General features: G+C 43.4%; 1 protein-coding gene across 1 annotated transcript; it reads right to left on the reverse strand.

The window, feature by feature from the left end:
* Positions 1-3,988: 3,988 nt before the first annotated feature.
* LOC103197370 (carbonyl reductase [NADPH] 3) lies at positions 3,989-13,985 on the reverse strand. Its single transcript, XM_007941253.1, has 3 exons — positions 13,697-13,985; positions 11,902-12,009; positions 3,989-4,425 (listed from the first exon to the last, which is right to left on the reverse strand). The coding sequence occupies exons 1-3, from the start codon at positions 13,983-13,985 to the stop codon at positions 3,989-3,991; spliced, it is 834 nt and encodes a 277-aa protein (XP_007939444.1).
* Positions 13,986-15,564: the final 1,579 nt, after the last annotated feature.

A 15,564-nucleotide genomic window follows, 5' to 3' on the forward strand; every position in this document is an offset into this window, starting at 1 on the left:
AAATTTACTTGGGAGCTATGGCCGGAGACACTTGAACAAGCTGGACTTATTCAGGTAATGGACTTATTTAGGAAATGGCCTAAACACAGTGAAATGCAGTCAGATTTCTTTCTGCCCAAATTGGATAGAAAAAATGAGGTGAGGGTTATGATAATTAAACTGACACTTTGTACTGCAGACATTGTAAGTCTGACTGCCAAAAAAAAAAAAAAAAGAAGAAAGAAAAGAAACACGCTGCACCCTGCGAAGAACCAGAAATAACATGGTTACCCTGTTCAGTCCTGATCCCTCCAGTACATGAACTCTGGAGCATTTCCACATTTTACTGAGTCCCAGGTCTAAAACATTATCCTCATTTCTGCCATGCTGATGTCAGAAGATATAATGTGACCTTTGTGAAAATGATAATTGAGTGAAAATGTTGCTGTTTTCCCACTTTGAGGATGCTATCACCAACTTGGGAACCTTGGTAATTTTCTCTTTCCCCTTTGCATCTTCTTGTTGTGCTCCTAGTGTTTTGTTTGTTTTTTTTTTTTTGCTGTTTTTTGGTGAGCCAGTCATTCTGACATCTTGACTCCCTTGTGTACTGTTTCAGTTCTCTAGTACTGCTTTCACAGAAATACCACAAGTGGATGGCTTTAACAAACAGAAAATATATTCTCACAGGTTTTTAAAATAAATAAATAAATAAACCCACTGCTGTTGAGTCAATTCTGACTCATAGCGACCACCTTTAGGTTTCTAAGGTGGTAAATCTTTATGGAAGTAGATTGCCCACTCTTCCTTTCACAGAGTGGATGGTGGGTTTGAACCATCAACCTTCTGGTTAGCAGTCAGATGCCTTAGGCACTGTGTTACCAGAGCTTCTTCTCTCACAGCTTGTTGTTGTTGTTGTTATTATGTGCCATCGAGTTGGACCCCCCTCATAGCAACCCTTCCTTGGGTTTCCGAGGCAGTATCACTATGGAAGTAGACTGCCCAACCTTCCTTCTGAGGAGTGGCTGGTGGGTTTGAACCACCAGCCTCCTGGTTAGCAGTCAGATGCCTTAGGTGCCGTGTTACCAGAGCTCCTTCTCTCTCAGTTTAGGAGGCTAGAAATCTGAATTCAGAGTGCTGACTCTATGGAAAGATTTTCTCTTTGTCTTTTGGTCCCAGGAGGATCCCAGAGCAGGGACCTGGGGTCCAAAAGATGTGCTCCGCTCTCAGCTCTTTCCTGGTGGTAGTATGTCCCCTCTCTCTGCTTGCTTCTCTCTCCTTTTTATCTCTTGTAAGATAAATAGTATTGCAGGCTACACCCTAGGGAAGCTCTGTTTACATCGGGTCATGGCTGTGATGGGACTAAGGGTGTTGCATTACATCATGGGGTGTCATTACATATATGCCACATTACATCATTACATAACTGCAAAACCACTGAGAATCATGACCTAGCCAAGCTGACTCAAATTTTGGGGGGACACAATTCAATCCATAACACCTATTTGCAAGTAAGTTCTTCTTTCTTGCTTTGTCCTCCAAGTCTGTCTTCTACAGGGTATAACTCATCCTACTTCAAGGCAGTGAACATGGAGCACTCTGTTGTCATGTTGTTGTTAGCTGTAGTTGTATCAGCCTCCAACTCACGGTGACCCATGAACAATAGAATGAAACATTGTACCTTTCCTATGATTGGTTGCGGATCGGACTATTGTAGTGCATAGTGTTTCCATTGGCTGATTTTCAGAAGTAGATCACCAGGCCTTTCTTCCTTGTCCTTCTTAATCTGGAAGCTCTGCTGAAACCCATTCAGTATTATAGCTACATGCAACCCTCTACTGACACTGGCTGGAAAATGAATCCGGGCTCCCACACGGAAGGTGAGAATTCTACCACTGAATGCTCTGTCATAGAGACTATAAAAGGGAAGTTATCTGAAGAATCACCCTGAGTTGTAAGTTAGAGAGGAGCAGAACAGGTCCAGAAGAAGGTATCTGCCTAAGTTGGAATAAAGAGGAGAGCTGGACAAAGTTACAAAAGCACAGAAAGATGGAAAACATAGCATGACCACCTTTCAAACATGCTACAGGGAGGGGTGATGGGTGGACACACAGAATGCAAAACCCAGATGAAAGATCCAATATGGTAGAAATCATATCCCTCCAAAAAGGCAAGCCTCAGAGCTCTTCAAGCTATAATTCTCAAGTCTAAGAACCAATTAAAATGTTGGTTCTTAAAATATTGAATATAATCAAACAGAATGAGATGCAAAGGAGAATTACAGAGCTAGGGAAATAGGATAATTCATCCTAAAGACCTAGAATAAACTAGAAGCAGCTGAGAGTGGCTAAGGCCTAACCCCAGAGCACTAAGACCATTCACTAGACCAGTGGTTCTCAAAGTGCTGGACAAGCAGCATCTGTATCACCTGGGAACTTGTTATCCATTGTCATTGAGTCAATTCCATCTCATGTGACTCCATGTATCAGAGTAGAACTGCTCCATATGGTTTTCTTGACAGTGATCTTTATAGAAAGGAGTCCTGGTGGTGCCATGGTTAAGCACTTGTCTGCTAACCGAAAGGTCGGTGGTCTGAACCTACTAACTGCTCCACAGGAGAAAGATGAGGCAGTCTGCTTCTATAAAGATCACAGCTTTGGAGAAGGAATATATGTAATGTGTGGCTAACTGCCTCCATGAATAACTGCCTCCTTTGCCTTGGGAACAGAAGAACTAGATGGTGCCTGGCTACCATTACGGAACATTTTGATCAAAGATTCTATAGAAGAATACCTATCAAAAGGGGAAAAACACAGAACAGAATGTCAAATTCTCATGGATTCCAGACTTCCTGGAGCCACGGAAATTGGATGAACCCTTAGAATGAAAATATCCCCTAAAGTCTTCTTGAAACCAAACAATAGCTTAACTAGCGAAAAATGTCTGCCCTGAGCATTATGCTCTTTTAAGAACTATCTATACGGGATCAAATTGACAACATCAACTCAAAAGATTAGATAGGAACCCTAGGTGGCAGTGAATTTATATTAATGGGGAAGGTACAACTCAGAAAAGGCGGGTGAGAATGGTTTGCACAACTCAAAGACTATAATCTATGTCACTAAATGGTACATGTAGAAACTGCTGAATTGGTGTCTGTGTTGCTGTGTATATTCTTAACAAGATAAATAAAATATTTAGAAAAAAGAGAGAAAACAAGATTACAGCCTTGGCAACACTATGGGACAGTTCTACTCTGTCCTATAAAGTTGCTGTAAGTAGGAACTGACTTGATGGCAAGGGGTTTGTTTTCTGGTTTTAATCTTTATGGAAACAGATTGGCAGGCCTTTCTTCTGTGATGCCACTGAACCATTTCACCATTCCAAAACTATCTGCCCCTCCAATCTTTAGGTTATTAACTGAGTGCAAACTTTTTCTGCCATTCAGGGATCTTGTTAAAAATAGTCATTCTCAAGCCCAATTCCAGACCTATTGTATCAAAAATTCTGGGGATAAGACACACACAAACACACATACACACAAAACAAACCAATTGCCCTCAAATCAATTCCAACTCACGGAAACTTCATATGTGTCAGAATAGACTCGTGCTCTGCAGGGTTTTTAATGGCTGGGGTTTTCAAAGTCGATCACCAGGACTTTCTTCTGAGGTGCTTCTGGGTGGACTCAAACCTCCAGGCTCTCACTGTGCAGCTGAGCGGTTAACCATTTACACCACCCAGGGACGGAGGGTGGGGCCCAACAATCTGTTTTAACAAGCCTTCCAAGTGATCCTGATGCATACTAAAATATGAGAACCATTGAATCAATGTTCTTTTCCCTCTTGGGCCCAATAGTTTTGGCATGGCAAAATGGTTCAGCTTCATCTTCTAGAACTGTAGACCTTTCTGACAGGGAGAATTCTGACACTCTTTCTCAATAGACAGAAACGCAATCAGAATTCATTCATTAATTCCACAGACATTTATTCAACATTAAGCTCCAAAGCATTCACCAGTCTTGGACTACTTTGTCTCGGACCAGCTGGCCATGAGGCTCAGTAGCATCTGGGGGCAGGAGGGCCAAGTAGACAGGAGTCTCGGCCCCCTCCTCTACAGTTCTGGAGCCATAATCCCCAGCCATGTCAGTCTTTACCCAGCCAGGGCAGCAAGCGTTCAGCAGAATCCTATCGGCTTTTCTCTTCTCATCCAGTTTCCTTGCCTGGATTCGTGATAAAACTGTTACTCCCAGCTTAGACACACCGTAGGCTGAGCTGGGCCAGCCTTCCCTCTCATGCACTTCATTTTTTGTATCCTCCACAAACTTCTTCATGAGGTCTACCAGGTCCTCCTCCGTGAGCGTCTCACATCGGAACTTCTCCTGCAGGTCTTCACTGCAGTTCTCCAGCGCTTTGGAACCCTGTAAGCTACTGATATTCACCACGCGGCCTGGGACAGAATAATAAAAGTATGGAAATGTTCACAAACAAACCATCATTGGTTGAATATACCAAATGTACAACTGAGTTATTTTTCAGGTTTAATTGCTGACATAAAAAAATTATTTCAGAAGGCATAAAATCTGTACACTAGTGGATTTTAAAATTTTTGACCTATTTACATTGGCTAGAGGGGCCCTCATGGTGAGGGGTTAAGTATGGCTAATAACCAAAAGGTCAGTGGTTTGAACCCACCAGCTTCTCCATGAGAGAAAGATGTAGCAGTTTGCTTTCGTAAAGATTACAGCCTTGGAAATCCTGAGAGGCAGTTCTACTCTGTCCTACCAGGTTGCTACAAATCAGAATCTATTTGATGGCAATGGGTTTCATGAGTTAATTTTTGGAAGTAGATCTCCAGGCTTTTCTTCCTAGTCTGTCTTAGTCTGGGAGCTCCACTGAAATCTGTCCACCATGGGTGACCCTGCTGGTATCTGAAATACCAAAGGCATAACTTTCAGCATCACAGTACTATGCAAGCCACCACAGTGCAATAAAACAACAGTTGGGTGGGGAAACCTACCCTTCCAAAAAAAAAAAAATCATTTTCCCTCATAATTTTGAAGGCATTGCTTCATTGTATTTTAGTATCCAGTTAACTGAAAAAAAAAAAAAAAAAAAATCACTGCCGTAGAGTTGGATCCAAATCATAATGACCCCTCCTTGGATTTCCGAGGCAGTATGTCTACAGAAGTAGATTGTCCAGTCTTCCTTCTGAGGATTGGTTGGTAGATTTGAACTACCAGCCTTCTGGTCAGCAGTCAAATGCCTTAGGCACTATGCCACCAGAGCTCTCCTGAAACCTGCCCTTAGTGACAGATAATTACACACCTGGAGTAGGTTTATTTTCCATCCTGGTTTTGATTTTCACCTTTTTTTTTTTTTTTTTGCCATAATTAATAAACTATTCTCTTTAATAATGTACAGTTACTAAAGAGACAGGAAGCTCTGGCAGCATAGTGACTAAGGCACTTGACTGCTAACCAGAAGGCTGGCGGTTCAAACCCACCAGCCACTCCTCGGAAGGAAGATGGGGCAATCTACTTCCATAGTGATACTGCCTTGGAAACCCAAGGAGGGGTCGCTGTGAGTCGGTCCGACTCGATGGCATATAACAACAACAACAAAGAGACAGTTGGGCAACAGATTATTGGTGATGGTTGCACAACATGATCAATGTAATTGGTCTCACTGAATTGTACATGTGAAAAATGTTGAAATAGCAAATGTGTTATTTTTGTAGCAATAAATTTCTACAGCAAGTGAAAAACCCCACAGGTCTGTACAACACAAAATGTATCAATTGTGACAAATGTACCACAGGAATGTGGAGAAGCAGACAGGAACTCTATACTTCTGCACAATTTTCTGAAAACCTAAAACTACTATAAAAAATAAAAATTTGAAAAGAGACATTTGAAGTGCCTGGGTGGTTCAAACAGTGAATTTGCTCAGCCGCTAACCAAAAGGTGGGAGATTTAAGTCCAGCCAGAGGCACCTTGGAAGAAAGCCCTGGCAATCTACTTCCAAGGAATCAGCCATGGAAAACCCTATGGAGGACGGCTTGCTCTCACACAGATGGGACTGCCATGAGTCAGACTCGGCTCAACAGCAATTGATTTGTTTAAAGAGACAGTTGGGTGTCTAACAACAAATACACAGACCAAAAACTATACAACAAATCTGAAGCATTTACGGATATCCAAAACCAGTAAACATGCTGAGTTTATACATTTCACCCAGTATCAAAAAACATCGAATTTCAGGTTCTTTTCTATTGTAGTAAGTATATAGGTAACAGAGCATTTGTCATTTCTACAATCTTCATTTGTATAGTTCAGTGGCATTAATTACATTCATCACATTATACAACCATCACCATTAACCATTCCGGAATTTTTCTATCACCTGAACAGAAGCTCAGTGTCTTGGGGTTCTATTCTCACATATTACTCTGGATCTGTATTTTCTGCCTCCAGCTAGACCTCTCTGGATTTTATTTTATTTTCTGAGTGGCTTCTCCACAGGCACATGCTTGGGAAAGTGGGGAGGATTGCACTGTCTACTGGGCCCCAACCCCATCTGAAGACATTCTCCCTATAGCACCTAACTCATGTCCCAGGTACCTATGACTTTTCAGTATACATATATATATATATATACACACACACACACACATACATAAATAGTATATATATATATCTTTAAATGGTAATACATATTTGTTTTCCAATTTTGAAAAATTTGAAACCTACAGAAAAGTTGTAAGAATAGTTCAAGACACATCCATCTACCCTTCTCCTAAGTGCACCAACTGTTAACATTCTGCCACATTTTTGCTTGTTCTCGGTCTTCCTCTGAGTTGCAGATGTCATGAACCTTGACCCTAAATAATTTTTCATGTGTATGGTAACAGGTTGGGCAATCTACTTCTGTAGTGATACTGCCTCGGAAACCCAAGGAGAGGTCGATATGAGTCGGTCCGACTCGACGGCACATAACAACAACAACAACATGGTAACAACCATGTTCCCCTACATAATCACAACTGCGATCTCACTCAAGACATTGATCATTGTACAAAAACTATTACCTGATGTATACAGTCCATATCCAAATCTTTTCAATCATCCCAAGAGTGTCCCTTTATAGTTTTTTGTTTATTTGAATCCAAGATCCAATGTAGGATCATATGTTGCATTTAGTTGTCATCTCTCTTCAGTCTACTTTAATCTATAGTAGATGACAATGGCAAACCCTTTTTTGAAGACTTTAGGTCAGTATTTTGTAGAATTTCTCCCAATTTGATTACATTCAGTTTAATAATTTGGCCAGGAATACTACATAGGTGATGCTGTGTTCTTCATTACTTTTTAAATAGCTTTAGTCTCAATGATTTGGTGGCTATGAGGAATTAAATTTAAAAGAGAAAGGAAGAAACAAAAGAAAAACAAATTACAGGAACTACTCGATACCTTTCATAGAAATAAAATTCCTGCTAGACCTTGAGTGGCACAAATGGTTGAGCACTCCACTACTGGCCAAAAAGCTGGCGGATCAAACCCACTCAAAGGTGTCTCAAGGCAGGCCTGACAATCTGCTTCCCAAACTCATAGTATTGAAAACGCTATGGAGCAGTTCTACTCTCCACACGTGGGGTTGCCGTGAGGCAGAGTCAGCTCCACAACAACTAACAAGGGGAGGAAGTGTTTTCTTTGACCTAAGGGTATATCTCTGGGTGGGATTTTGGGGAGCTCTGGTAGCATAGTGGCTAAAGCACTTGACTGCTAACCAGAAGGCTGGCGGTTCAAACCCATCAGCCACTCCTCGGAAGGAATGTTGGGCAATCCTACTTCCGTAGTGATACTGCCTCGGAAACCCAAGGAGGGGTCGCTGTGAGTCGGGGCCCACTCGACGGCACATAACAACAACAACAACAACACAAACACTTGGTCTTGACACCCAGATGTGTCCAGGCATAGCCCTAAATGTTCCAAAAAAGAATGGGTAAGTTGCTCCCCCTACTGGCTTGGTAGTATCTGACAACTCTCTTTAAAGTGATGTCATAAAACTAAAGAGTGGCTTTCTAATCAGTTTTGTATTGGAGAAAGTGATTCCCTACACACCAAGAGAAAATGATGCTCAGCATTTTGCCCCCCAGGTAAACTTGAGGTTTATTGAAAAGTCACAACCATTCTTAATGGGTTATAAATCACATTCCTGCTTTGAGAAATAAAACTGATGTTAGAAATCATCAAGTATGACCCAGAGTTTAGAGGGTGAGATTCTGGCTCCACTCCAGTATCAGGCAAATCAAAATCAAGGCTTGCCAAAGATTGGCCATGATGTTGTTAACTATAGTGCTATCCATCCTCTCTTAGAAGGCTCCTAAAACCCACTACCATCTAGTCAATTCTGATTCATAATGACACTACAGGACAGGGTAGAACTGCCCCATAGAGTTTCCAAGGCTGTTAATCTTTACAGAAACAGACTGCCTCATCTTTCTTCCTCAGAGTAGCTGGTGGGTTTGAACCACTGACCTTTTGGTTAGTAGTCATCTGACCACTGCGCCACCAGAACTCCTTAGAAGGCTACCAGGAAGCGCTTACACAGAGGGGTAGCATGCATCTGGGGGCTGTGGTGGTTCAGTGGTAGAGTTTTCACTTTCCACACAGGAGACCTGGGTTTGATTCTTGGTCAGTGTATCTCATGAGTAGCCATCACCTATCTGTCAGTGGAGGCTTGTGTGTTGCTGTGATACTGAGCGGGTTCCAGCAGAACTTCCAGACTAAGATGGACTAGGAAGAAAGGCCTAGCAATGTACTTAGCAAAATGAGCTGATGAAAACCAAAGGCTCTTCTGTTGTGCATAGAATCACCATGACACCAACTAAGAGCTGTAACAGTTTATGCAATCTACTTATAAAAAACAGCCAATAAAAACCACTGGCCCTCCTGTTGTGTGTAGGCTCACCACGGTATCAATGAACAGCTGTAACACTTTATACACTTCAGACCCATGCTGTCCTTATGCATATAGCCAGTTGGTGGCATGTCACTTTGCTTAAGTTACCAGAGGCTCAAGACACCACCACACTGCCTTTGAGTCATAATTTCCCTAAATTGGAATACCACATTCTAAAAGTGTTAACTTCCCAAATTATATCAGGTTCCTCCTACTCAACACTTGATAAAGAGGTTTTTACAGAAGCTGATTAAAATCAGTGATTCACCTGCTCTGGTTTGATCCCTGAGCCCCCACCCTCCCCCAGACGCTTCCATTATCTTTTAAAATGGCTTGGTTTTCAATCATTTGGCACTACAATTTTTACTTCAGTAAAATTAATTATCCTGATTTGATTGAGTGGAGAAGTGAGGAAATCAGAACATTTCCAGCTCTATTACTACCTGGTTGTGTTCATGTAAGGTGCCATGGAGGTGCAGGTGTTAAAGCGTTCGGCTGCTAACCAAAAGCTCCGTGGTTCAACCCTACGAGCCATTCTTTTGAAGAAAGATAAGGTTTTGGCCTCACTTTCCCTGTGTGTAAAGTGAGGATGTGGGGACAAAAGATTTCTTCAGTACCTTGCAGCTCTCAAATTCGATGATTCTAAAATGCATCAGAGAGAAAACTTCCTGGGACTTGGTACAAGCAGTCTCCAGGTTATGAACTTTGGACTTACAGACAACTTATACTTGTCCTTTAATGTTATGTAAATTTGCCCTTACTTTGAAAGGACTAAACCAACCCCTACTCACAACAAATTCATCATAATCACCTTTACTTGCTGCATGTGCAGCTTTTAAATCATCGAAAAGTCTTCAAGCCTTTAAATCATTATAAGGCTAAATAAGAACTGTATGCACCTGTTCCAGCTTACCTACAAATTAGACTTAAAGATATACTTAGGAATGACTCTTGTTTGTAACTAGGGGATAGCCTGTATAAAATACCCCTCCAGTGGCCTTCACCTGGTTCATTCCAATTTGACCCCCTGCTGAGAATTTAGTTCCACCATCTATAGTGAATCAGAATCTACATTTTAACAAGATCCCCTAGGTGATTTTATGTTAAAATGTAGATTCTGATTCAATATACCTGGGGTGGAAATGCAAATTCTCAGCAGGGAGTTGAACTGCGATGAACTGGTTTGAAGCCGGGTATGAAATACAATATAGCTGCCAAGATGGAATGAGGAGGTTCTCTGGATCTGATCTGGAAAGGGCCCCAGATACATTAAGTGAAAAAACAAGGTGGGGAACACTATACTTATTGCCCCCCCCCGTTTTAAAAAAAATAAGTTAAAAAGAATATGCATTCATATTTGCTTAGCTTCACATTTAAAAACTCTTATTTTCTTGGCCAAGAGCACTCACCAACTCTATATACCTGGGCTCAAGGTATTCTACAACCATGGGTGACCTTGCTAATATCTGGAAACTGGTTGTTGTTGTTGTTGTTGTTATGTGCCGTCAAGTCAGCCCTGACTCATAGCGACCCCTCCTTGGGTTTCCGAGGCAGTAGCATTTATAATAAGAATCACGGACTTCTTGCTAAGAACCATAGTTGACTTCTTGGGAAAGAAAATCCTCAGAGAAGTCATCCTTTTCCCTTACCATCCCAGCACAGTGGTAATTTCACATTTGATTCTGATGAATGGCTCTCTTCCCCTGCCAACTCTGTGCCCCTGACTACTGTTGTTCACCTTGTGTCCCTAGCACCCAGCATAATGCCTGGCCTCTGGCAAGGACTCAAGAATTATTTGTTGAAAAATTATGTATTGAATAGTTGGGAGGTTTATACCCATTGTCATTGAGTTGATTATGACTCATGGTGAGCCTATTGGACAGAGCAGAACTGCCCCATAAGGTTTCCTAGGCTGTAAATCTTTATGGAAGCAGACTGCCTCATCTTTCTCCCATGGTGTGGCTAGTAGGTTCAAACTGGTTTGTAGCCCAATGCTTTAACTACTGCACCACTAGAACACTTTAGTTGGGGGGTATAGTCAGGATATTTCCTAATAAAATTTCTCTCAGATTTTCTGAATCAGCTTGACAAAATTTGATGCAAGAAGAAAGGAATAATGGTAGAATAGATACTATCCCTGGCCCCCCAGAAGAGCTGGCTCTAGCCCTGTTACCTTGGAGAAGGATTCCCTGAGACTGGATAAAAGCAAGAGGCCTTTTGGGACTTGTAAGTCAAGGCATTTGACTGCTAACCAGAAGGATGGAGATTCAAATACACTCAGCCACTCCACGGAAGGAAGACTTGGCAATCTATTTCTGTAAAGATTTATCACCTCAGAAAGCTGAGTCTGAATCAACTCAATGGCAGTGAGTTTGGTTTGGTTTTGTATCCCACCACTTATCTGTCAGTTTCTCATACTGTGTGTGGTGGTTTGCATGTTTCTATGATGCTGGAAACTACGCTGCTGATATTCCAAATACCAACAGGGTCACTCATGGTAGACAGTTCTCAGTGGAGCTTCCAGACTAAGACAGACTAGGAAGAAAGACCTGAAGATCTAACACAATCAGCCAATCAAAATCCTGTGGATCCCAACAGAACACTGTCCTATATAGTGCTGGAAGATGAGGCCCCTACACTGAAAGGCACTCAAGATACACAGTGACCACAGACTCAAGCATATGATCACGAAGATAACACAGGACCCAGACAGTGTTTTATTCTGTCAAACATGAGGTCACCATGAGTTAGAGCAGACTCCACAGCAATTAACAACAATTCTGTCACTGGATCATTGAGTTCATGACACGTGTAACATATCTTTTAAAACTAAAGATATGTTTTTTTCCCCTAAAGAGAAACGGCACCCCTGGATGACTCCTGTGGAGCAGCCCTATCCTGGGAAATGGTGGCTTACTCCTTGTTAATGCAATTGGACAATCCACATGCTCACTAGACTTACCATGAGGTTTTATTATTGGCAGTAATTCAGTGCAGACATTTCTCGTGGCAAAAAAGTTCGTCTTCAGTGTCATCTCAGCTTGAATGTCAAAGGGCGTTGGATCATCCACTTCCACAAACAAAATGAAACAGTCATATATTTAGCCTAAAATTCATATGACCAAGTGGATCCTATTATATAAAAATTAAAGAAAAACAAGCCAACTTTACAACAATGTTTAAACCATCTTATCAGAGGTTCTCAAACCTTTTTTCCCCATACAGGGTTAAATTCATTGATGAGCACTGGAAAGCTGCATCTGGCTTAAATTAATACAGTAACTTAATCAACTTTTCCTTTTAGTGTGTATCAGAATCATCTGGAGCACCCATTAACAATATAGTTTCTGAGTGCTTCAGCGAGGAGTCCCTGGTTGGTACAAATGGTTAACAAGCTTGGCTGTTAACAGAGAGGTTGGAGGTTCAAGTGCAGCCTGAGGTGCCTCAGAAGAAAGGCCTGGTGATCTACCTCCCAGAAATTATCCATTGAAAACTCTATGGAGCACAGTTCTACTCTAACACATAGGGTCAGTGTGAGTCTGAATTGACTACTGCAACTGGTAGGTATAGGTTGGGGCTTGAGAATCTCTAACAAGTTCCTAGCTGATCCTGCAGCTACTCATCTGTGAGTCCCATTTTGAGGACTCCTAGGTTTGACCACTGCTTCTCAAACTTGACTAGCATCAGAGGCACCTACAGGTCCTGTTAAAATGCAGGTTGTGATTCAGGTTTGGGGCAAGGCCTGAGATTCTGCAGAGGTCTCCAGGTGACACAGATACTGCTGGTTCAAGGCCTATACTTACAGGGGCAAGAGCTCCTAGCTCACCTCAGTAGTTTAACCTGACGTCTAGGAAGCGGGGTATTTAACTACCGATCTCTCTACTAGAGGCTGCTCCCCCTCACTTCTGCCCTACTCCAGGATAGCATCCTAGAAAACCTGCAGACAGAGTTGAAGGTGCAAGTGAAGGCTACCTTGGACTTGAGTGCCCAGGGCCCAGAGGATAGCGGCTTCCGCTCCAGAATGGTTCACTTTACTCTCTCCTGCCTCTAACGTCTGGCACGAATCTCTCGGACACTAGGTTATAAATGAAGCTGGCCTGTTTGTTTACCGCCCCAACCCCCAGCATGTGGTTGCGCAATAGCTTTCCTTTCTTAATTAAGTACTAGTTAAAATATGTAATCTTCATCTCCCCCCCACCAGGCAAAGGAAGACACTATTTAAAACTGCATTTACATTCTGAATAACAAACATAAACTCCCTGGGGGAGGAAGCCAAGGTTCGCTTCCTTTTTTCCCAGAGCCTATCAAAGATCTCCATAAAAGAAAGCCTAACGTCCGCTCAAAAGTGCCAGAGCGCGCGAATCATGTCTTAGCGCTGCATTTCCTGTCCTGAGTAGATGCCTCTGGCATCTATGAATGCATCCTTTCAAGGGAAGCGAAAGCCCAAAATGAATTTGGAGATGCTTCGCAGAGAAAATGTTTCTGGTATTGTGCACAAAGCTGATGAGCTTAGCAGGGTGTGGCCCCTCCCTGGAGTTCAGTTTTCTGGCAAACAACAGCCGCTGAGTTTCAGGAGGCCTGGGCTCCCACAGGCGGGGGTACAGGCGGGACGCGCTGTGCCCGGCAGGCGGCCGCCTTTCGCAAAGTGAGCCGCCCAGATGGCAAAGCTGAACGCATCCGGAGCTGCGGAAGCTGCCCCTCTGGATCACTCAAGCGGGTGGGGGCCCCCCAAAGACCCCCTGACTCCCCGCACCTACACTTGAAGGCGATGCCTGCGTTGTTGACCAGCACGTTTAGTCCCCCGTACTCGCGGCGCAGGAACTCGCGCAGGGCGCGGATGCTCTGCAGGTCGTCGATGTCCAGCTGGTGGAAGCGCGGGCTCAGGCCCTCTGCCTGCAGCTGCTGCACGGCCGCTCGACCCCGCGCCGCGTCCCGCGCAGTGAGCACCACGTCCCCTGAGAACTGCCGGCACAGCTCGCGGGCGATGGCGAAGCCGATGCCCTTGTTGGCTCCAGTCACCAGCGCCACGCGGCTGCAGGACGACATGGCTGAGTGAGGGGCGCGCGGGGCACCTGCACACAGAGGCGGCCAGAGTCCAAGAAGCAGCCCAGAACTAAGTTCTGGGATCCTTGACTGCGCCTCCCGGAGAACCAACCTCCCGGGCCTCGGTCCCTCCCCTCCAAGGAGGGGCCATCTGTTCCTGGTAATTTCGTAACACCCCCTCCAGATCCGCCCCCTCCCCGCGCTGTGCCCGGGGGCAAGCGGAGACTCACCCCTCTCTGGTTCCAGCCTCTGAGCAGAGCAGTGTTGTGTGGGGTGGAGTAGTGTCTCTCCCCCAAAGCAAAACTAGCCAGTGGTAGGTCAGTAGAGACCTAGAAATCCGCAAGAGTTGGACTGAAGAAACTATTTTGGGAGAGCCGCAGAAGCGGAAAAACAAGTGCTGAATAATTTTCTTGGGTGTGAGCTCATCATACGCTTCAAAATGCAAATGTCTGCTTTTTCTAAGATCCAATAAAATGATTTGTATACGGTAACTGATTTTCTGAATACAGGTCCCTTGCTTGCTTAAGAGAAATTCAAAAATGGAGAGAGAGTAAGAGAGAAAAAAAGTCCCTGGTTAGACTTCCAGCTGGGTAAGTAGCTCTGTGGGATGCCCAGTGTGCCTCCAAATGGGAGGGAATGTTTATGTAGCTCTTAGTGTGTGTCAAGCCTTGCATCGGAATGCTTTTATTTAATACTTACTTAACTAACCTCTATGGGTGCTGAAAGAATCTACATTTTAGGTTTGTCCAAGGTCATGGTAAATGAAAGCACACACAGCTTCTCCCGTCAGGGCTATGTACCCACAAACAGAGCTCAACTGACAATGAATTACCAAAGGTGTGTTAAGGTGTGGGTGCAAAATAAAACTCCCCACCCACTTTGTCTTTCAGTGTAATCTGAGAGTATTTGATTAGTGCCTTAGAGAAATGCAGAGAGCTGCGATCTCATGATGACTCTGCTTTTCCCAAGCAAAGTTGGCTGAGCTTTGCGAACCTCTGTCATCTTGATTCCACATTGTCCATCAAGTCAAAGCAATTGCTGAGGTCTGGAAGGTGGGTCAGGCCTGCTGTGGTTCCCTACTGTGCCTCAAACGTATCTCTTTCTCCTACCAATAACGATTCTTGGAACTCTATTTTAAAGAAACAGGGCTATTCAGGTTGTCTATTTCTTCTAGAGTGAGCTTAGTTTGTATTTTTCAAAGAAGTGGTACATTTCATCTAAGTTGTCCATTCTATTGGCATGAAGCTGTTCATAATATGTCCTCAGTGGTAGAATTCTTGCCTTCCATTCAAGAGACCTCAGGCACAGCCACCGCCCACCTGTCAGTAGAGGCTTGTGTGGTGCTATGATGCTAAACAGGTTTCAGCAGAGCTTTTGGACTAAGAAGAATGGCTTGGCAAACTACTGAAAACCCTATGGACCATAATAGTCTGATCAGCAGTTAAAGGGCCACATGCAGCATTTTGTTCCATTGTGCATGGGATCACCATGAGTTACGTTTTGACTCTATGGCTGCTAACAACTAATCTTTTTAATATCTGTATTGATGTCACCTCTCTCATTCCAAATAATGGGTGATTTA

This window comes from Orycteropus afer, unplaced genomic scaffold (genome assembly GCF_000298275.1).
Source record: "Orycteropus afer afer isolate SDZICR_OR568_19922 unplaced genomic scaffold, OryAfe1.0 scaffold00078, whole genome shotgun sequence".
In the NCBI taxonomy this organism is placed as follows: Eukaryota; Metazoa; Chordata; class Mammalia; order Tubulidentata; family Orycteropodidae; genus Orycteropus; species Orycteropus afer.

Excerpts from the sequence above, each read along its gene's own strand:
- LOC103197370 (XM_007941253.1), bottom strand. The coding sequence starts at position 13,985 with ATGTCGTCCTGCAGCCGCGTGGCGCTGGTGACTGGAGCCAACAAGGGC. Across the intron at positions 12,010-13,696 it reads CGCAGGCATCGCCTTCAAGT|TGGATGATCCAACGCCCTTT; the intron begins GTAGGTGCGGGG and ends TGTTTGTGGAAG. Across the intron at positions 4,426-11,901 it reads GCCAATAATAAAACCTCATG|GCCGCGTGGTGAATATCAGT; the intron begins GTAAGTCTAGTG and ends ATTCTGTCCCAG.